The sequence below is a fragment of the Pocillopora damicornis genome, chromosome 14 (genome assembly GCF_964200805.1).
Source record: "Pocillopora damicornis chromosome 14, jaPocDami1.2, whole genome shotgun sequence".
Classification (NCBI taxonomy): Eukaryota; Metazoa; Cnidaria; class Anthozoa; order Scleractinia; family Pocilloporidae; genus Pocillopora; species Pocillopora damicornis.
This window is the reverse complement of record NC_142683.1, coordinates 15,607,291-15,630,763: the sequence shown is the minus strand read 5'-3', so window position 1 is coordinate 15,630,763 and position 23,473 is coordinate 15,607,291. Positions and strand designations below refer to the sequence as shown.

The following is a 23,473-nucleotide window of genomic DNA, read 5'->3' as shown; positions in this document are numbered from 1 at the left end:
ACCCTTTTTAGATGTCCTGATTGACAACCATGACCCCAGTTCCTCTCTAACTAGGATTTACGGCAAGAAAACTTTCACTGGGTTACTAACTAATTATTTCAGTTTCACCTCGTACTCTTACAAAGTGGGTCTCATTAAGACACTCGTTGATAGGGCTTACAAGATTAATAACACCTGGTTAGGGTTTCACGAGGACATTAACAAACTTACTGATATTCTAAAAAAGAATCTTTTCCCTGCTCATTTAATTAATCGAGAAGATTATAAACCGTTTCATTACCGGGACTCAAAACAATCATCATCCCCGGGGTTCCCCTCCTACCACTTCACCTACGTTCTACTTTAAGCTACCCTACATAGGCCACTTTTCTGCTATCACTCAAAAAAAGATCCGCCATTTATGAAGCGCTATTGCAATGACTTGGATATCAAACTGGTTTTCTCTTCCTTCAAAATCGGTAATTTGTTTGGTGTGAAAGACCCTGTATCTGACGGGCTCCGTTCACGGGTGGTCTATACGTATTTGCTGGTGTAATGCCTGTTACTTTGGTGAAACCTGCCGGAATTTTTCCACACGTGTTAGAGAGTACTTAGTAAGTGACAAGGCCTCTCACATTTTCAGGCATTTGAAAGATTCTCCGCACTGTCGCGCTCTGTGTTCAGCAGATAACTTCCATGTTTTAGATCACGCCTCCACCGGTTTTCAGCTTAAGATAAAAGAGGCTATTCGTATTCAAAGAGAACAACCATCTTTGAATCAACAATTACACCATGTAAATCTAAAACTATCTTTTTAATTCTCACACTTGCATGCTTTACCTCTCTTCTTGTTGTCACTATTCATCTTAATTAGCATTGTTCTACTTATTATATAATTCAACTTTCAACGCTTTGTACAGTAATTAACTGAAGATGACAAAAGTTTCTGTCGAAACATGTTTTACAAACTCAAAAGTTTTGTCGCTTTCTTTAAATTCTTGACTTGCCTGCTAATATCAAGACCCTTTAAAACACTTAGCGTTTAAACACTTTCTTTCCTATGACGCTCTTAATACGCTCAATGAGCAGTCAAAATTCTCTTAAAATGCATTTTTGTTCGTGTGACCGCGGAATGTCTCTGATTCTTGAAGCCGATGTTGCCGTAGCAACTGAGACTTCTATTTCGATTCTGTTATTTCGCGACGCAAAACAACCCATGGCATTTACAGTTTGACTGTTAAACATAAAATGAAGATGTGTAGACACTGGCTGAACAGATTAATGAATCCAGCTGCTTTCCCTTAAGAAAGCTGTCATACGCTTTGATGATGGGTGGTGTATCAAAACTCTGACGTTATCTGTGCAAAACGTTTGTCTTTATATCGACCAACATCTTGACTCGTTGTTCACACTAACTGAAAAGGGAAAAATTCCGAATTTCTGCTTGAAAAAACTGCCGTTTGGTCGAGAAAGAGCAGATATGCCCTGTCTCCACCAAAAGCCTTGATATTAAACTTAGTGATTCGTGCATGAGTGAAAATTGGAAAATTGTTTAACATTTTGACAGACAAGAACATACTGGCAACAACTCAACACTTCAGCTATAAATTTGCATTTTGAATATGGTAATTGTGTCTTTGTACTACCAGTTAAGCTTCCAGGTAAGTTGTTCCCCTGACATGTCTCGAGCCTAAAACTGTTGCCGAACAGTCTTCCTCGGCGATTGGGCCTCTAGGCATCTAACCTTTCTCTATAGTGTTGGTACATGGCATTTGATGATGAGGGATTATGAAATGTTGTTACTATTATTAATTTGCAGATATCGTTGGACTAACTATCAGCGATATTGATGGGGAACCGCTAATTTTCAAGCACAATTAAAGTTCTATAAGTATAGACAATGTGCAGTTATACGCCATATTTGTGTAATTAAAAGAATTCATTTCGCGAACTTTCCTTCGTTCTTCAAACCACTAATTTTCTAATATTTATGCGGTACTTTCATAATTTATTCATTACAATTTCGTGCAAATGTAAAACGTAGATTAAAGCTGGCTCAATCTGTCCTCATGGGACATCCGGTGAAAACGTGTGAATCATTACATTGGTGCAGAGGAATTATTTTTCTTTAGTTATTCCGACATCCCTCAACGCACAAATTCAGGCGAATTTACTCATTCTATAAGTCGCGAAGTCGGAAATTAAGAGCGTCCCACCTACCAGAAAAAATTGATCCGTGGAACATTTGCGCTAAAATGTCCGAAAAATTAATAATACCTGTACAAGACAAAGGGATTTTTGATAATATCTTTGCTTCGACTAGTCAAATGATGATATGAGCCCTTGATGTGACATAATTATAAATGACGTCATAAACTTGGGCTCCAGGCCTCTGCAGTGATCATGATGCTGACGAATAATACAACGAACTTATGTCTGTAACGTAAAAATTTTACATTTTGGGATTTTAAATTACGCTTTGGCATTATTTCATGTCTTGTGTGAGCAAATTTTTTTGGTTTGAGTCGATGAAATTATCTGCTGAGAACTTCTATTTACGATTTCTTGTTCAACCCGACAGAAAACAAACGAAGGAAGGAAACCGTGGAGAACAATTCTCAAGCTAAATCTTCACGCCACTCAATGATGTTTTGTAAAAGAGAAGAAGAGCTCAAAAGAAACTTAGGAAAGAAAGCAGGCCAGGGACACGCTCCAGAGGTTCAAAAATGGTGAGGATCTGAGAGGTAATTATAAACGACAACATAAAACATTAAATCTAAACTACCATAACTTACAACTTAGTTCTTTTTATTTATTCAGCACTACGCTTAAAAGGAGAATTGAGAGGTATGTATCTTTGCATCATAAAGAGAGTGGCTTTCTATTCTCGAAACCCCCACGGATTACTGCTGTTGGAGTCAGTGCAAGTCACTCCAACTAACCTGAGGTCGGTATATACTCATTGCACACCTCATGAGAAAATGATGGGACAGGGAGGGAAAATTAGGGCGTTGGCTAAATATATCGATTTCAATTCAGTTATTTTCAGATTGAAGCGGGAAGCACTGTGGTTTCCTAATTTAGTTTCTTTATTGCCAAAGTCTAAGATTAAAAGAGCCAATCTCCTCGCTGTTTGCCAATACATCAATTTTATTCACTGGCGACTGCGGCTCACTGAGAGAGGCTGAATGTTTTTCGACACGAATGCGATGCGTGACATGTGCAAGTAAAAAAAAAAAACATGACAACCGTTCAAGACTGAAAACTATGAATAATACTGTCCCATTATTTTCTGTTGACGTCTCTAATGCACGCAAATCTAATAAAAGGACTGTTAAAGGGCTGTGAAAGAGATTGGACAAGTTGTTGGTAAGATAAGATCGTAGCTATTCTGAGTCACTACGACTTGAGGTGGCAAAAGTCATCTGTTTGTGCTTATGTCATTACTTTAATAGAAGAGATTCTTCCATAGTTGAAAGGTTGAAAATATATCGATGAAAAGCAAAACAATAGTTTTCTGAATGCGAAATCCTTCGTACGCTTTAATCTTTAGTTCAGTATATATGTCCTATATTTGTACGGGCACTTCAAGGAATGGCGTCAAAATCCACAGTGGTCCCTCTCCTTCATCCTGGCCCTGCTCCTCCCCCTCAGTGGCCTGCAGGCGGAAGTGACCGGCATAGTTGAGACGAATGTCCTTGTTAATCAGCTGCAAACAGGATAAGTGGAGATGTCCACTCTTGTAGGTGCGGTAAAGGACAGCTGCGGTGGTGTCGTTGATGTTACACTCGAGGAAGGTGAACAGTAACAAAAACCATGTCCAGGGAAGGTGAAGAAATTGGTAAACACAAGATCGCTAAGGTGTTTCGCGATCGTAGTAGCCAGACGAGGTTGCGTTCACGATCTATCTCTGAGACGCAGAGTTTGAATTCACATTTCCAATTCCAAGTAAGTGGAAAACGAGCGCAAATGTTTTAAGCTAATTTTACAAAGCTATTGTTCATTATAACTGAGCTACACTGACAGTCTCCTTCATAGGAGAAAGCAATTTAAAACTTTAGCATGGAGGCTACGCGTACTCTTTTCTAGGAACTAGGGAAGGAGCGCCAAGGAAGACTTTTTAGTTGATTGATGTATGTCTTCACTAAACATTTTTTGTGACTCATGTCATATTAATTAATGTTCACCTCTCCTTTTCAGATTTTCGTTATCCACGCATATACACCCGTCAAAGGATTCTTTACAAAACGATGTAATCTAGTAGAGTATCTCTATCTAATCCGAAGAGCTAATGATAATTCTATCACTTCAAGAGACTTTAACCCTTTAACTCCCAAGATCTGATTGTTAATTCTCCTCTCTCGCTGCAAAACATTTCTGGTTACGAGAATTTGGTGTTAGATCATAATAATGACTTCTACCTGATAAGTTTGAGTATTCTCATTACCTGTTTGCAAAATACTGTATAGTTATAATAGGGAGAAGTTACATGTTAATCACTTCTGGAAGGTAAAGGGTTTAAAGTTATTTAATTAAGGCAAACACAAGGTAACTGTTAGATAATCCTTAAGTAGTACATGTAATGTTATTCATATGTTATGCATGTAATGTTTCACTATCTTCGATTGCTGAAAGGTGAATAAGCGCATTGAAATCAAAATTGATTTCCTTCAGGCTCTGCTCACTGAACTACAAGTCTGCTGTCAGGTGACTAACGTGGACGCTATTTTAGTCCCTTAAATTTCTCATTTTTCAATATATGCGTCAGCAACTGAAATTAGATTCATGAAACAGGGACGCATTTTGGAACAAAAATCATGGCAATAACTGGTGTCGGTCGCAAAGGTACAACGGACGATTACTGGTCATTCTGATTTTTCGGTCATTGCTAACGTAATTTAATTTTAATTGCGGTCATTAAAGCATCATCCTAGGCAGACCCTTGCAAAAGTTTCACCAAAACTGCAGAAACGTGAAGATATTGGCTTAAACGCACAACACTGGAGTTATATCAAGGTCAGAAATAAATTTTGATTTCAATCCAGCCTTTTTAATTTTCTCAAACACACTTGCAAGTGCAATGACAGCTGAATGTTCTTAATAAAGACGAAAGACGGCTGCTCATCCCATTTGGCGCAATTTTCGATCGAGCGTCGAAAATAATCCGAGATTTACTTTGCCACGCTCTGTGATTGGTGCACAAAACTCTCGCTCCTTTCGCAATCAATCAGATGCAACGCTAAACCCAATCGTGACTTGTACCCTCGCGTGTTCCCGCGATTTTTTGCAGTCTGCTTTTTTCTTCTTTGAATTCATATTGGTTCTTTGAGATAACTTCCTCTTCTCTGATTGGCTGAAGAAATTACTTCGGCTTTGATTTCATGACACTCAATTACTTTTGGTAATTCTATTTCTTTCTCTCTATGCGATCGACAGAGAAAATGGCTTTGACGAATTGTAAATAGCCTGTTCCTCGTTTGGTCAGAAATGCACATGGCATTGTATTCGTGTTTTCGTGTTTCAAGCGAAATTGTTAGTTAATTCTTTTGTTTCCAATTAACATATAAACGGGTTTAAACCCTGATGATCCAATTCCATTTTATTTTTAATACTGAGACTGCGTGCTCTCTTTGTTACGTACTTGTTCAAACGCATCTAATTCAGTGTTTAAAATAATAAGAGGTGAGGTTGATTCAAAGGATTGCTCCTAATCTAACCTGAACTGATTAACAAGGATCTTTACATTCAATATTTCACTTAATTATATCATAAATCAGTGAAAAATATCTATATTTTCGCCGTAAACAGAAATGAAAAGAAGTATATCGACAGTTTCGCTGTTTGCAGTGACTCAGACAACGACTAAACTGACAAGTTGTTCAATCAATTGATTTATGCATACAGTATTTCATTTTCGTCAAACGCTTAAACGTTAATTCATATGATCAAATTCCGTTCAAACAAGGTACAGAAATCAACAAGGAAACTGCTTTGCATGGAACATTAACTCGAAAGACTGGAAAAGAAAGGGAATCTAGTTTCAAAAAGGGTCTAAATATCTTGAAGTTTTCCTCCTAAGAAATGACAATTGGAAAATACAGCTAACTAATGATTAACACGGGTTCTCTTAGCTGCGGATTATCACTGTGTTATTTCCTTCCCAAGAAGCTGAGGCGTAATAAGGTTTGTCAAGAGATAATTCGCAGGAGAGCGAATGGAAGGTATGCTGAAAAATTATGTCAGTATCAGGGTAAACTGTATTGATCATACACGATTGTCTGGTGATCAAAGAAACCAATCACAAGTGCTACATACGTAAAAGCTGGTTTAGCTTACGGCGAAGGCACTTAAAGAGCGTGTTACTGTATTTACCATAACAGTTGTAATCTTTTAACTTCTCAAGAATAAGAATTAGGGTAAAAAAAACTACCGTATATTCGGTTAAAAGTGATGGAGTCTTTCGACCGCTTAGGGGTGCAGCTGATATCAATGGGAAACTCTTTGTGATATTTTTCCGAAAAAGGCTTACATTCGTTTCAGTATAAGGTCAACTTAATTTTATCTTATCCTAGTCAGGTGGTGTTGACATTGCCATGACAACTTGTATTGAGATACGCCGGCCACTGTTACAGGAATCAGCCGATTGCTACTGGCATTTTTTTCCAGGACAAAGACAAAGAAATCCGTATCATGTAAAACTCTCAGCACTGGCTTTCAGTTTGTTGTTGCTATGGCAGCTAGTTGGAGCATTTTTGTACATGGTTCGTGATGTTGCTTGCTTCCGGGACAAATCCACTGCATATCAATGCAAAACAGATGCGGCTTTCCCTTTTTCAGAGGATGTCACGATGGTGTGGCTGGCTTCGCTATGTATTTTCACCGCTATCTCTATAGCTGCCCTTCAGAATGTTCCGCAGTTCTCCGGTTACAAGGCAATCTTACATCGGCTCAAATACGTTCCTTCATTTTGGACTTTAATAATCCTTTTGACCGTCGCCTTGTTTCGATATGTTAAGCTACTAATTTCTATCAAATCTTTGTCATCTTGGTTCGTAATTGTTTGCTTAATAGTAAGTTACATTCTCAGAACTTTCGTTGTGGGATTTTTAAATTACACCAGGTTGAACTCCTTAAAGCAGAAATATCCCATTTACATTTTTGTTATATCTAAACTGACAGTGTTCTTGTTTTTCATTGTTACCTTTATCAATCTCATGGCTACCCTTTTGGCCCTGAGTGTGGAAATCCGCGAGATGCATAAAACAGATCGAGCTAAGAACTCGCTCCATTTGAATTTGGATACCGTAAACGAACTGCTGGAGGTCTTTGGTACAACCACTTTTAGAATTAATTTAATGAAATTCTTTTGGGAAAAGTTTTTCGTCGACGACAGGAACATTCTTTGTTTCTATATACCTTTGGAGTGAGAAAGACAGCGAAAATCGAGAGAGTTTCATTCTCGTCCTCAGAGTCACTCGTTTTCGCTTACCCTGATCACATGACCAGCTAACTGAAATGATTGCACTCACTTGGAGCGTAAAAAGTTGTTGCCTTTTTTTTTTTTTTTTTACAATTCCTGCTTCTTGTTGTTACGCCTTACCTATTATGTAGATCAGTTTTTCAGCGATTCCATATCGTTTGAACTAAATGTTTTAAAACTTTCCTTCTAGTTAAATGTTCTAAATTTGTATAATTTATTACCTTGTTTTAATTGTTAATGTTGGAACAGTGCGACACATGAAAAACACAGTGTGTATTTTGAACCACAAAGCCATAATTTCGTCATACTATACAGCAGAAGCTCTCTACTTCCGGTTTTCTGTGTCATCTACTTCAAGCTTGAGCCTCAGTTTTTCCCGTGAAAAAACAACTCCTAATATTAGACAGCAACGCTGTCGGCAAGTTTGTAGTTTGGGTAGTTGTCTTGAGATTTCGCGTCCGATAACGCTTCTGTTTAATTTTATTTGGACCTTACTAATCTTAATGAGTTCCTTTGAGACATTCCCAGAACGGATTGAGGAGGCAAGGTTGTAAAAAAAGTTTATAGAACAGTCAAAAGTCGCGTCCGTTTACCCGACAGGGTGACTTAACCAGGTTGTGTAGGATCTTTCTACATCGGGTAAATGCCTTTATTTTGAGCTTAAATTAACTCTTTTGACGGATTTTTTATGATTTCTGGTGTTGTGAAAGTCTGCTACAACTACCGATGATTGCTAAGTTTAATTTCAATACTTCGTTGCAGAGAATTGCCGTTCCGCGTTAGTTTTAAACTTACCTTAAAATGCTGAGGAATTGACAAAAATATGTTAGAAAAGTAACAGTATTTACGTAAAAAAAAAAAAAAAAACTAAAAACCAGGACTCAATAAAGGATGCAGAAGCAGCCATTCAGTCAAATCTAACTTTCCTCAAGGCAATTATGAGAAGTTAGGTATGTTAGCTGTGCTACAACAAAAAAGGGAATTTATCACTCCAAGGTAGATGATGTTAAATCTTGTCTCAATTGACTTTAATTCAGAGGTTGAGACCACCCTAATGTACATTTGAATGCAGCTCTTGACTGCTGTGCCATGACTTTCCATTATGATCAGAATATTATTTTGATTTAGATGAAGAACTCAATGCTGAATGCAAAGAAAAATTTTTAGTTTCCTGTTGCTCATTGAGTGAGGTACTGGTGTCAGATGTTTAGTCACTATCTCGCTGTTTTGAAAAGAAGTAAGGACTTAACTTAACTCAAAACTGTAAGAGGACTTTCCTCATTCGTCAAGTATAACTCAACTTCAAGTGCCATAATACATGTAATAATAATGTAACTTAAGAGACGGCATGAGTAAATCTTATTCTTGGTGAACTTCAAACCTTAGTTTGAGTCACTTCCTAGGAATCAATTATCAACTGATTGAGTAAATCAAATATGTGAACTCAAACTAAAGGAAAACTAGCATAAGAATCAAATAAAATTTTTAACTTTGTATATAACCTAGTCCTAGAAAGATTAACCAAAAACATGTACCATTATAAAAATTAAAAAATGGGTTCCATTTTCGCATTGAGTAGGATAAAATGGGGGTTCTGGCACATTTTAATATCCACCTTGATTTTTAAGGCAACTCATGAATTTAACCTTGAAATCAACCTTGATTTAAAAAACAGCTCTTGCAAATTTTGGAGACAACCTTGATTTCAAAGACAACTTAAATTATTCACTTGTGAATAATCTTCACACTCTCTTCAGAATGTCTCATTCGTGAGTTCTGAAGAGGATGTGACTAATATCAACTTGAACGATCCTCTTGTCACGCCATCGCGGTGTTAATTGTTCGTTTGAAGATTTTCAAATATTAACGTTGTATCTTCTCGCAAAGAAGTCGTGGCGTGCCTTGATTTGTTCTTCTGTCAAAATTGTGTCTTTGTAAATGAGAAGTTATCTCATTAACAGGTCAAGAAGACTCCATGATCTTTCAGAATCTTATGATTCAATAGAATCCTACATTTGTTCTGATAGACATCAATAAACTTATTCTCCTTTACATCTCCTTATTTCTTCATATCTTCCGCATAGCATCTGATCTTCGAAAGATCATCAGACTGAATACCTTCTCTGAACATGTTCGTCCTCTCATTCTCAGTCAAGAAGAGGTCCTCACAGAGCTTGAATAGATCATAACCATCAGTGTCCTGCACGATTTCTCCTGCGAATTTCACAGTCAACCTGTCAACAAGAGCTCTTGCGACAGGTAGACATTGTTTGCGTGACCACTAACTGCTGAGTCAAAGATGAGTGAAAGAGATCCTGGTACAAGGACAACTCCTTCACCAAGAATTTAGTTAGAATTTGCTTTTTTGAATGAGTGCGTGACTCTATATCGGCAGAGAGCGAGACCGCGTGAGAACTCGCAGGAATGGAGGTGCTTCGTGACAAAAGTCACGCACTTCCGGTTTTAAGCTTGCACAGAGTTATGGACTAGGGGCTCCCCCTTTCGTTTTTTACAACGCGCAATTAAGATTCTTCGTTCTATAACGAAGCTGTCGACTCTCTCTTAGTACTTTCTCAGTCTTAGTGACTTTTTTTTAAAACACTTCCATGATGGATTGAGGAAGCAAGGTCGTAAAGCAGTCAAACGTGCCTTTTTGAATGTAAGGTAAATACTGTTATTTCGAATTTCTCAGTCAACATTTTCTCCCTCAAATGCTCTTAATCTGTCCTAATTTTCTCTGATTTCCGGCAGTGAAAGACGTTCGTGCAGTTAACTAACGAGGATTGCTAACTTTTACTTGATTCTGGGGTGTATCAATTGTTTTACCGCTTCGTGTTATTTAAGAGCTAATTAGGCTGAGCTTGTTTGAACAAGTTACAGCTGTCGAATTCACAAAAATTCGCAAGCGATACCCGGCATTTACCTTGGATAAAATAAGTAATTCGGGAGAATTAAAAGGAATATTAAAGTCATGGATTTGATTTTGTGCAGGCGCTGATGATCGGAACACTTTCAGTTTCGTCTGCGTGTCTTGCTCACAATCATGATCGTGTTTTGCACTAGCTTTCGTGTCAGGCTAACATAAGTATTAATTTAATGTGCTCCCCCATTTACGATGCACGTGATAAAAAACCTATAAACATTTGCAGTTTATTTCACGTGTTTATGTTTATTATTTCATACAGTTTAAAAGTAATTTTTTTCCTTTTTTGATAGACTGCTGAGATTCTCCCTTTTAACTGTACTGCTATACTGATTTCCATGTTAAATATTGAGAAACGATGACTTTTCTTCAAATGTCACCTGGTGATTTATTGGAAGCGTCCTTTCAACTAACTGCCTTTGATTTTTAGGATTCCAATTCACCAACTGATAATGATAGATTGGTATCTGAGTAAAGTTTACCTTTAAATGGGTAGCAGAAATTAGCCAGGTAAGCCTGATGAAATGCCAGGGGGAAAGGGGATGGACTAGCATCCCATCCAAGGGGTGTAGTTACTCCCACTCACTTCATGTGAGGAAACCAGTATTATAAGCTCAGGGCCTAGATGGGCGACTGCTCAAATACAGACTTTACCCGACTACCTACAGCCTCTTAAATAATTTGAATTGTTGTTGCAACAAATTATATGAACTTGCAACACTTGCCTAATTTATTTCAGTCAATTGAAAATGTATTTTATAAATATTGAATCATATTTTAGTACATATCTTTGTTCTTTTGCTGCTTTTATAGTATGACATTAAATGCTTGTGATTTTGTGTCTATGTATCCTTCCCATTCTCAGAAGGGAAAAAATATTTATTTTACAACTGGGAATACGTTGAGCTGATGTTTATTACCATTTACAACCAACTTTCTTTCAGGCCAGGATAACTTAAGCAGCACCTTTGTAAGAAGCATCAATCTTCTTACAGTTGCTATGGCTACAGAAAGAAGTCCAATAAAAGTTCCATGTGAAAATGAAAACTTACCTGAAAAAGAAAATGCACCAGATTTTGATGAGGACACTTTGCGAGGTGAGCTGTGTTGAGCTTCAGCTTCAGTTATTGTCAAAACTTTTTCTATTCCACCATTTTACAGAATGTAAGCAGATGTGGAGAAGGATATAATTATACACTGTATTAATACTTTAAAAGATATTTGGCCAGTTATGACTCTCTTCTATGATTATAATATGCTGTTCATTTAGAGGATCTATGACACAGAAACCTTTGTTATTTTCTTTTCTAAAAGTTCAAAGCAAGTACACTGTACACAAAGTTATAATAAGTAAATACTTTATTTGATCATGGTACAGCTCCATTTTGTAAGTTTGCATCATAGTTACCATCATCATCATCATCTTCCCATTATAATTCAACAATCAGTTGAAAGCTTCAACCTCCCCCCCTTCCTTTTTGCCGAACAAGGGGGGGGGGGGGAAATTGAACCTTGCCTGACTACATTGGGGAATTTGAATCAGAAGTGTCAAGACTTTATAATAGAATACAAGTGTTATATCAATCTCTAACTGTGGAGGTGTTTAAGGTAAACAATGCACTTTTACTAACAAATGGCTTAGAAGGAAAAAGTCTACAAGGTTTAGGTTTTATGCTTAATCATCATCACCATTGTTACCCACATTATAAGCATTATCATAACTATCATCTTTTTCATCATTTTCATCAACCAAAAAATCTCCCATGAATTTACTGAGAGGGATCTTTCCTGTGAAGGGAGAGGGGGGGGGGGGACTACACACATTATCTAAGCTTTTCAGGGGATAGGTTAAGTCAGGCAGATGCAAACTAGTGAATGAAACAGCTCTGTGATCACTTCGCAAGGATCAACAGTGGTAAATTTTGTCTTCATCTTGGAGACACAAACAAAATAAAACACAATGGATATCAGGGGCTAATGATGCCGAAATGCCTTATTTTGCAGATCTTCTTCTTAAACTTCGTCCGCCATTTTGGATTTCCCTGGTGCACATTTGATTTGAAAACACTGCTGGTTTTATTTGATAGTGACTGCAGAAGGTGTTTCACATGTTCTTGTGTGTACATACAGGGAATAACACAGGGAAATACTTGGGGTTGGTGGGAACTAATTCCACCAATAGTTTTATACCAGAAGCATGGTTTATGGTTGCTGCAAGTTCTGGGAAAAGTCAGGGATATAAAGATTTCCTCAATGTCAGAGAATATACATCTTTGAAAGAAGTCTGGCAAAGTTTGAAGTAATTATCTTGCATTTTAATTGGACCCTTTATGATTATGTTACGTTTACAAAAATTGAGAGATAGTATATGCCCTACTTCTCATGAAAGTTCTTATCCGTAACTCTGGCTGTAAGCATGTTTAACAGTCTGCTTTGGTGATAATCACCTCTTTTTTACAAATAATAAGTACATATATATTTCAGTTTACAAAAATGAAAAAAAATATGCCCAGCTTGTTATAATGATTAGCTATATAACAGTCTGCATGATGCACAGTCATTGGTTGCTGTCATATTCAGTACTAAATAAAATGATGAATACTACAGAGAGAGCTGTTGTTATGCTTCTCTTCATAAGGAGATCCTCAAGGATCTCTGCAAAAAATAAGCATGCAATGTTCTTTGCAGCCAGTTTTTGATGTAACACTAGGAGACACAACTGATCTTGATGGCAGTCACATTATGCACTCCTCCATGTTAAAAGGACTAAAACTTAGTCATGACTTATTCTCTTGAAGATACTATTAAATTTGAAAATCCTAAAAAAAGCTGCTACAATTTGAAAATCCTCAAAGATCCCCTACCATGCATCTTCAATGCTCTTGCTTTCAGTGCTTCCCAATGATCTCAACAGAGACATAGCTGGAAGAAATTGGGTAAAACTGACATGATCTTGTTATACTGTGGGCCAAACAAGGACACTGAGAAACCTCTAATCTCTAAAGTACTTCATATGTCAATCACTGTGCAACAGCTTGACAACTGATCTGCCATGGGCGGCATGCAACATTGGTATGCAGAATGAAAAGACAATAAGAAAAATCCCCCTCCCCCCCTGATCCCTGACATGGTGTATTGAAGTATAGAAAAATCTGACAGAACTTGAATCTCTGTTTACAAAATATAAACAAAGAAAAGACAATATGAAACAATTTCCCCCCAACCCAACATGGTATCTGTAGAAACTAACATGCTTTAGGTATTCCGGAATGTATTGTCTAATACCAAAAATATTTTTCACACTCATAAAATCTTAACATACACTCTATGGAAATTTGAGCCTGTCAGCCATTCACATGCATAACATGAATTTATTACAATGTGTTCAATCTCATTTAACCCTTCTATAGGCAGTTCACAGTCATGCTTTATCTTTCAGTTCTAATAGACTCCTTCTTTTGCTCTTACAAAGGACTACAACACTTGAAACATCAGCTTTAGAAATTCTTTACAGAGACCTATTTACATTATCAACTCAGTTAATGAAACCAGATAATCTCTTTCTAACAGTCTCTGCTTTTTTTCCTGCTTGCATTTTTTAATGTCAATAGCTTTAGTTTTATGAACACAAACCAAGTGCACTAAAATAACTTTTATTAAATCCACTTGGTTTTAATTTTACAAGAATATCACAAATCAAGCAGTATCATGTTTTTCAGTTATAAAATAAACTATTTGTTTTTTATACCCACAAGATGAATGGTTTGGCAAGCTTGAAAACAGCTTTCAGGGTGAATTTGGCCTTTAAAATGATGCAAAAGTTCAATCCTTCAAAGAACCTGCAGAGAAAAAAGCAAGAGAGATACTTTATTAACCACCATTGCAGCCATTAGGCTGAATTACGGGATATTTACAAATACTGATGATAACAAAAGAGAGAATAAGAAAAATTCAATGAAAGAGACGTTACAGTTTAATTTATATCATTCATTTACCAAAATCTGTCAGATAAAACCATATTCTGTACTCTATCAGCAAAATAATTGTAATACATCCACTGATGTGCAATAGTTATCAGCATCATAAGATGCTTTTTACCAGTACCAGTATAATTCACCAAATTTATCATTTGACTTCTGACTTTGTTGATTTGGTTGCTAATATTTGAAGTAGGTATATGTTTCCATCAGTACAAACTTGTCTTACCTATTCTTTAATAGTTTGTAGAATTTCTTTGCCAATTGAATCAAACAAAGGTTTACACCATCATCCTCTCCATGAATAATGACTGTGAATTTGTCAGTGACAAGATTTTTCTTGATGTACTCTTCTACATTCTGAATTCAGAGATCAAACAAAGATGATTAACCCACATTATAGTTATAATTTATGTATAAAGCTTCGCACCATCTTCCTTTTCCTGGATAACAACTGTGAAGTTGTCTGTGACAATATTTTCTTGATGTGCTGAGTACATCAAGAAAAATCTTGTCACTGACTTCTACATTTCTGAATTCAGAGATCAAACAAAGATGATTAACTCACATTAAAGTTAATGATTGGTAATACAAGATGTAAAATTTTGGATTACAGGAAATAAAAAATTTACCTCAATTTCAATGCATTTTGCACGATAGGGAATAACTGAATTGTATATAACCATCATGTGAGTATCTACACTGCACTTTCAACTGGATCCCAAATATCCTGAGCAGAATGTGCATCTAATTACCACCTTAAAAAGTTTTCTTTTGGATAACATAGTCATTAACATAGTTTAGTCATTAACATAGAATTAAAGAAATACTCTCCCTTAGGAGCAGAGATTGTCAGTAAGCGTCTTTGATTGTGACCAGTTTGATACCAAAGGTACCTTCCCAGCATTTAAAAGGAAAACATCATTGCCTGATTCATCACTGTGATCTGAATATAGAAATATTGAAAACTCCTTTCAGAAAAGATTATCATACCACTTTTAAGACTTATTTTCTTAAACTACATGAACCAAAAACTCAAGCCCTTGTGGTTTCAATCACTCACCACTTTTTGTGAAGAAAGAGCTGACATCATATTCAACCTGTGAGTCTGCATGGTTTGAAAAATGTTTGTTTAATAGTCAGATTCCCTTTTTAATTCAACTGCAGTTAATTAATCAGAAGAAATCCTTAAATTAATTATATAATATACATTAATTATCTCAACCCAGACAATCACACAACTTTTCACACACCTTGCAGTTGAAATCTCATGCAATACAAAATGGTTAACATCAAAAAAAACCTTTCACCTTTAGGTATTTTATCTATCATTCATAGGAAAATACTCATCAGATATGAGAGCTTACTGTCAATAAAACCCTGAGCATGATAGAATGTTATTGCCTTAAGTTTTTCACCACAGAGATAGTTACATTACAATTTACCTTTCTCAATGTCCCCTGTTGTTGGCCTAACCGCTGAAGACTTTTGTAGCCATTTGAACCAGTGGGATTTCTAATCAAAAATAAAATCACTCAATCATTAATCAATGATCAGCCCATGTTGATTGAACTTCTTAACTACTGTCTTGATTGTTAAACAGGTTAACTGTCTACATTATTTATTCTATAGTATACATGTTCCTTCTCAAAATAAGCCTAGGGTGACTGTTGATGCGCCCACTGATAATTTAGGTTATCCCAAGGAAAATCAACAGCCACCACTTGCCAAAGGACACTCCTACATCATCGTTTGACAAACATGACGAGCTTTGCTCAAGAAAAGAATTCTCACCAGGGATGCGTAAAATGATCCATAGGCTTGTCAAAGTAAAGCGAGAGGGCTCAATTAGCAAGTGAAAGCGAGGTGTTTGGCTTCGAGCGTGAAATTAATTGAAGTTAACAATTAAAATGTAAACAGGCGCGAGGATCCGCGCGGCTTGCGCGTTAGGAGTGCTACGTAAATTTAGGACTCTTTTGCACAATTATCTCTTTGGAGATAACTACGCATTCATGGCGTGAATGGCAATTTTCATAATTGTAGAATGATTTAGCGACAAGAACGGCTTAGCTAAGCCGTAGTGTGTCATGGCATTTGAGGATAGCCTGGTTGTAGTGCGTGACATGACTATCAAGTAACAGTTATTGTACCCAGCATGTTTTGTTCGTGATCTGCAGATTTATTGGTTTGTGACGCAAAGAGCGATTATCTGTTCTGTCACGACAATACCAAAATTAAATTGTGTTAGCCAACTTATATTTCACTCTGATCAGACCTTCGACCCTAAGTCAACATGGAAGCCGGTGAGCCGCTCGGTAAGGACCTTGTTTTCAAGAGAGATTTCGACTGCAGTATATTCTGGAGATACAAGAGCATCATTTAACACTTGAAACGATTGGGCAGATATTTTTATAATACTTTTCTGGCGTCCATACTGAGGAGCTCTTTCAGTATAAAATATCATTTTAGTAAGTCCCAATCATCAGGTAAGCGCGGGAACTTATCCCGCGAAAATTCTGTGCGAAGGTACGAGTATATTCGGCGGTATCTGCGAAAAGGGGCCATCGTTCTTTCCTTAAGGTAAGGTCTTAACTGTGTAAAACTTCGCGAGGAAGAAATTCTACTCTTGGCTTTTAGATAAGGTTGTATGCCTGATAATTTCTGTCTAGAGCCATATGATGACGCGCGATAAATCTCGCTGCTTAATAACCTTTGAGCGGAAAATGATGATGCCCAAACCATTTAATCAGCAAAGCAAGGTTTACCTTTACTTCTGTGCTTTCGAAGCAAGAGAAGGAATTAATTCTGTGATAGTTAGGTGACAGATGCTTAAAATCACATGGTGTATTATCAAACTGTTGAAACCTAACATGAGCAAGATGAACTAATTATGGAATGAACCCTGACATCACAGCTCAAATATTCCTTCCCTATAAGATGACGCGCTCTTGGCAGGTTAGTGTGTTTTCTTACTAATCGTACTGTACTATTTTGCACTTTTGAAAGCAGAATCCTGAAGATACTCTCGTTCTTTTGTTATTTCTTACCCACTCTCTCGTGTAATCAGACTTATCTCCGTGAGGGAAGAACCTTCATTTTTTAATTTTTTTCCCGGTTTTGTCATTCGTATGTGAGCTGTTGCTATCTGAAGGCAGAACCTTTCCTTTTTTTTTCACCTGGTTCTGTCTCTCTTGGGTAGTCAGTCCTGTTTGGGCTGTTGTTATCTGAAGGCAGAACCTTTCCTTTTTTTTTTCACCTGCTTCTGTCTCTCTTGGGTAGTCAGTCCTGTTTGGGCTGTTGTTATCTGAAGGCAGAACCTTTCCCTTTTTTTCACCTGGTTCTGTCTCTCTTGGGTAGTCAGTCCTGTTTGGGCTGTTGTTATCTGAAGGCAGAACCTTTCCCTTTTTTTCACCTGGTTCTGTCTCTCTTGGGTAGTCAGTCCTGTTTGGGCTGTTGTTATCTGAAGGCAGAACCTTTCCCTTTTTTTCACCTGGTTCTGTCTCTCATGGGTAGTCAGTCCTGTTTGGGCTGTTGTTATCTGAAGGCAGAACCTTTCCCTTTTTTTCACCTGGTTCTGTCTCTCTTGGGTAGTCAGTCCTATTTGGGCTGTTGTTATCTGAAGGCAGAACCTTTCCCTTTTTTTCACCTGGTTCTGTCTCTCTCGGGTAGTCAGTCCTATTTGGGCTGTTGTTATCTGAAGGCAGAACCTTTCTCTTATTTCACCTGGTTCTGTCTCTCTTGGGTAGTCAGTCCTGTTTGGGCTGTTGTTATCTGAAGGCAGAACCTTTCCTTTTTTTTTTCACCTGGTTCTGTCCCTCTTGGGTAGTCAGCCCTATTTGGGCTGTTGTTATCTGAAGGCAGAACCTTTCCCTTTTTTTTCACCTGGTTCTGTCTCTCTTGGGTAGTCAGTCCTATTTGCACTTTTGCTATCTGAATGCAAAATCTTTCCTTTTTTTTTATTTGGTTCTGTCTCTCTTTGGGAGTTGCTTCATTTCAGACTGTTCGTTTTTATCTTATGACAAACTAATTTTGAATTGCGACATAATTAAATTTACTTGCCTTGATTTTTTTTCCTTTGCAGATTTAATTGAACGTTAACCGCGAAAAGCCGTGATGAAAAAGCAATGTTTGTTTTAATAGAAAAAGATAGTTTTCCTGTTTAGATGACCAACCAACCTTAACCTAATTACACATCATAAGTGCACGTTCCGTTGACTGGTAATTTTTACGTCGATGTTGTGTTTGCCTTGGTGGTGTCTGTCCTCAAATCCCGTGATTTTTCAATTAAAAATAAATAACGAATTTAGGAATAAAATTACCAACGAGTAAAATACCTCTTCTCGTAACGTATTAAATTGCATTTACATTTCCAACTCTTGCTTCAGACACGAGATGTAAAATCGGTCATAGATTGTAAAAGAGATTTGTGAGTAAAAAACTTTTTCTACTTGTCTTTGTTTATTTTCTCGCAGCCTTATACATGAGGTTCGCTGTGTTCGCAGTGGCGCGCCAGGAAACCCCAGCAGGAAAATTTTTTTTAAAGATTTTACTCCTTTAATGATCTCTTTAAAGTATATTACTTCCTTAGCATTTAGCCAATTATATGGTGCCGGCGGAGGGTACAAAAAAACTCCATTATATATTTCTTTACAGGCCAATATTATCGGAAAAAACCCAAACAGACAAACAAAATGAGTTCTGTTGCGCTGTGTGATCCATGAGTGTTCTCATCGCGGTTAGGGCTTGCTGTTGTTTGCAGTATTATTTTCCGGAGTGGACATACCATTACTACATTTCTGTTAGCGTTTGAAAATCGGAAACACATGATTTTGGTAAAAAAATTCATCTTTTTCAACACTTAACAACTGTCGAGTTGTGTGTATCAATAGAGTGGGTCAGCAAATTTGCATTCTATGTTGCGCAAGGGGCAAGAGAAAATGGTTGACTCCCCGCGAGTGAAGCTGACGCTCTAGGTCGATGTCGATCCATTATTATCCTTTGTAAACAAAATTTCGATCATGGAGTTAAATTATAAAATTACTTTGGCTTACATTGTGCGCTTTAAAGTAAACTTGAGTTGTTAGATCCACGCGAGGGTTTAACCTTGAAAAATGCAATCACGCGAGTGGAGCTGACATTAACGCGTGTCCCTATCTGGAAAACATTCGTATTGTGACAAGAAGGGTCTGCTTTAAGGTTTTGGGTTACTCTCGCCATGCAATTTGGACGCCGAAAAGTGCCAAAAAAGTAATTACTGAAAATTCATCCGCAACACCTCGGTCGTTCTGTGGGCGCGAAGTCAGTTCTTCTCTTACAGTTAATAATTGCCAGGCAGATCTCAGATCCGCCTCAGCCTCATTTGCATAAATTCTTTTGGTGAGCAAAGCTCGTCATGGAAGGTGAAAAGAAAATTAATAAAATTTAATGAATGAATATACAAAATTAAATAAATCAAAGGTTCTTTTGTACCAAATGCAAGTTCCATTGAACTTTCTACTTCCAATCTTCTTTCCACTGGGCTCAGGTGATGATGGGGACTGGGGAGGTTGATCAACTGGGGGTCAGAGCTTTCCTGAACAGGCACTATGAGGTCAAATGGTTGACAATTTTAATGTTTATTTTTGTGTTTAGTAGATATGTAAACATTCACAGAAAATTCCTTGATTACTCCCCATGATAAAACATCAACTATATTTCACTCATGGCAAGGTTTATACTGAGTCTACAAATGCATAATAATTGCAAATGACTCCTTCTTCAGCTTAACCCTATTTAACATCTTACTTCTTCCTGTAATATTCACACATTATCCAGCAAACAGGTAGTGAGAATTCTCAAACTTATCTGGTAGAACTTTTTACCTTGATCTAATCAAATACTCATAACTAATTTACAAGGAAATGTGTAGCAGCTAATGAGGAGAATTAACATTCAGATATTTAAGTTAAAGAGTTAAAACACTGGCAAATTTTACAAAAGTTAACTATCTTAAGTAATAACAGATTGAGAGAATATTCCAACTGGAATATACAAAAGGCTAACTGCAGCCCTTGGCTGAACTACTTGCAATAGAACATACTCATTTAAAACAGCAGTAATTACCTTCTTGACTGGGGGCATCAATTGCTGGGGAGGCCTCATATTTCTGAGCTGGAATTGGAGTCCCTCTTCCAGGCTCAAAGACTGCATTAAGACAAAAAGTGAACTATCCTAAGTAAGTACAGATTCCACCTGGGTTACAAAAGGCTAATGGTAACTATGGCTGAATTTATTGCAATAGAGCATACTAGTGAAACAGCAGTAATTACCTTCTTGTCTGGGGGCATGGACTGGAGTTCCTCCCTCAGGCTCACAGACTGCAGTAAGACTCTCACTTGGTGTCACTTCACGATAGGATGATGTCAAGATTCCACACACATTTAAAGATGATGCACTTCTATTACCAAAATCTTTCCCTGACTGTTTTAGGGCTGCTTGATACCCTTACAACAATGCTGAAAACTGTTAAATAGAAAAGTATAAATAAACTTCTTATTTGCTGTTATAATACTAATGACAATGATTACTTTAAAAAAAAATATTTAAATGTTATGATTGATTCTTTTGATACAAATTGTTCCTGATGCACAGCATGCGCTACACTTGTTTGAAACCCCATATGAAGCCAACCAGTGCATACATAATTCTATATTAATTTTAAACTCAAGAACCTGGTACTTAACAGGCTCCTAGCTTTAAGGTAGCTAGTGTGTCAAGTTTAAAATGAAAAAAATAAAATGCTTTTTTTACATATTAAAAAGGAGAAAAGTCACTTTAGAAAAGTAAAGTAGAAACTATTACCCTGGTCTTGATTCCTTTAGAGGTTCAAGTAGTTCGTGTATGATATACACACTAAATCTTAATTCTTTAGAGTTCTGTCACAATAATTATACAGACTGGTAAACCAAAAGCTGGTAAATCTTTGTAGGTTTATGCATAGTGGACTCAAAGAGATTTGATAAACAGGGTTTAAAAATAAGGAGAATCTAGTGCACTTTAGGCAAGGTTAGTTAGTTTCCAATTGGGAAATGTTGAAAATAAGCTAAAAATTGCGCCATTGCAATATGTAAAATAATCCGACTGCGCTCTTTCTTGAAAAGGTAGATTATTGCATTTCTACGACAAAGAGACCCTCATCATATAAATTGAGTGTCAAGCAATCGACAAAGAAACGGCCGCCATACCAAAGTGAACGTTTGAAGAAAATGAACGAGCAGCTGAAGATTGCTTTCCTCTCTATCGATCACTTAGAGTTCTCCTTCACGTTTTTGGACAGAGATACTCTGTCCAATACTCCCTAATACTCTCCTTTCATAACGTCTGCCAGACGATCGATTGTGGTTCGTTAGAAAAGTTCGCCATATTTTAGCCTTAAATTTATTTCCTGCCCCTCCCCTGTAGAGACAGTGTTTTGACTCGTAACCAGGGTCCACGCCGTGCCCTGACAATTTTCTTGAGCCATTTCACGCAACGCTACACCATTTGTGTCTACGCTGTATCATTCAACATTATTCTAAGCCACTTCACGCAACGCTACGCTGTTTGCATGTACGCTGTACCATTCGACATTACGCTAAGCCATTTCACGCAACGCTACACTGTTTGTATGTACGTTGTACCATTCGACATTACGCTGAGCCATTTCACACAACGCTACACCATATGCGTGTGCGCAGTACCATTCTACATTACGCTGAGCCATTTGAAGCAATACTACACCGTTTGTGCGTACGCTGTGCTACTCGACGTTACCCTGAGCCGTTTAACGCAACGCTACACAGTTTGAGTACTGTATTGCAAATGAGTGCTAAGTTATTCGTAATTGAGCTAGTCTGTCTAGACTGTCTATAATTCGACCATGCCTTTCCTTTATTAGCTATACTATCCTGCAGCTGATCCTTACACCATCTTTGTATTTGCTGATCTATTTGACATCCTTGTATTTTTGGTGGTGACGGCCGCCTATAGCCTGGCACACGACAAATTCCGAATGTGTCCGACGAAATTTAGCTAGGAGCTCATTTTAACCACCCTAAGTACAAAAAAATTAACAACGAATAGTACTCACGTTTACAGGGCTCATCTCTTTGATTGCTCTCATCACTTTCTTGAATTTTCCTCCGAATGACTTATGAAGCGCCTAACTCCAACCAACGGAAAGTTATAATGACGGGTTGTAATTTTCGCGCGTCGTGATGACGTAACAGACGAGATAATAAACCAATCAACAGATTAGCCAGTAAACGTAACTTCTGCCTCGTTTTCAGGCGCCTTTGCTTTGGTTCAGGAAAGCGCGGGAAACTGCCCGAGTGCGCAGACTGCTGGAGAGGAGGTTATTGACAGATTTTAATAAACGTTCGCCCATTGACTACCTCAGGTTCTAATTTACTCAAAGCGATTGCAAAAGCAACAGACAAGTCCAAGAAACGAGACTGAGAAAGATCGGGAGCTTGTCAGGAAAAAGAAAGGGGTGTGTCGTTCCGCAGGTAAACCAGTGTAGGGCTGTCGGTTGCTTTGGCTACCACGATGCGCCGACCACTGACCGCGAGAATTTAGCACAGACTTCTCGCAAATAAAGGGTTCTGGATAGAAGAATGAGAAAGATCGGGAGCTTTCCAGGAAATAATGAAAAGAGCGCGTCCTCCCGCAAGAAAACCAAGTCTTCAAGCAAGCTGTTTTGTCGTTGATGCTTAGTTTGCTTGCGAACATATGAAAATGAGAGAAACACATGAGTGCTAAGTTCTGCTTCGTACGTAGCATGAAACCACTTGGCTATAAATTAACGAACGTTCCTCGCCAAAAGTAAGCTTCGCTCATCCGACCCGTGAATGATAGAAAAGAGATGATATTAAACCTTTGACCACAATCAGTGACCACTTAGTAATTTTGGCCACAAGTTCATTACACAGTTTGACGGAGAGGCAATGAAAAGACAAAAAGTAACTAAGCTGGATTGAAGCTTTGATATCACAACAAATTGTCGACATCAAAAAACATGGAAATATATGCAGGGCACTAGTTATGACCATCCATTTTCAGATGCTGGGAATGAGTACGTAGCTTCCAAAAACTGGA

At 37.5% G+C, this 23,473-nt stretch overlaps 1 protein-coding gene and 4 long non-coding RNA genes across 12 annotated transcripts in view; 3 read left to right on the top strand and 2 right to left on the bottom strand.

Annotated features, from left to right (window-relative positions):
* Positions 1 to 23,473, bottom strand: part of LOC149034675 (uncharacterized) — a 181,730-nt gene that overhangs the window by 29,922 nt on the left and 128,335 nt on the right. The window lies entirely within an intron of this gene.
* On the top strand, positions 6,537 to 7,520 carry LOC149034683 (uncharacterized). Its single transcript, XM_089194393.1, has one exon. It carries the CDS (start codon positions 6,573 to 6,575, stop codon positions 7,404 to 7,406), a length of 834 nt encoding a protein of 277 aa, XP_089050519.1. The 5' UTR covers positions 6,537 to 6,572; the 3' UTR covers positions 7,407 to 7,520.
* Positions 9,965 to 12,988, top strand: LOC149034682 (uncharacterized). The gene is made up of 4 exons (XR_016183119.1): positions 9,965 to 10,123; positions 10,211 to 10,892; positions 11,327 to 11,479; positions 12,387 to 12,988. It is a non-coding gene; the product is annotated as an uncharacterized LOC149034682 (long non-coding RNA).
* Positions 12,676 to 23,473, bottom strand: part of LOC149034665 (uncharacterized) — a 262,282-nt gene continuing 251,484 nt past the window's right edge. The window contains exons 2-9 of one of the 2 annotated variants that reach the window (XR_016183083.1): positions 20,668 to 20,860; positions 20,462 to 20,542; positions 19,829 to 19,942; positions 15,805 to 15,874; positions 15,423 to 15,467; positions 14,589 to 14,719; positions 14,131 to 14,221; positions 12,676 to 13,304 (exon numbers count right to left, since the gene is read on the bottom strand). This is a non-coding gene — a long non-coding RNA (uncharacterized LOC149034665). Of the gene's footprint in view, positions 13,305 to 14,130; positions 14,222 to 14,588; positions 14,720 to 15,422; positions 15,604 to 15,804; positions 15,875 to 19,828; positions 19,943 to 20,461; positions 20,543 to 20,667; positions 20,861 to 23,473 lie in introns of those variants that run through there. The other variant, XR_016183082.1, reaches the window with a different exon arrangement.
* On the top strand, positions 17,051 to 18,806 carry LOC149034681 (uncharacterized). The gene is made up of 2 exons (XR_016183121.1): positions 17,051 to 17,314; positions 18,441 to 18,806. It is a non-coding gene; the product is annotated as an uncharacterized LOC149034681 (long non-coding RNA).

Bases quoted from the DNA above. Each gene is read 5' to 3' on its own strand.
- LOC149034683 (XM_089194393.1), top strand. From the start codon at position 6,573: ATGACAACTTGTATTGAGATACGCCGGCCACTGTTACAGGAATCAGCC.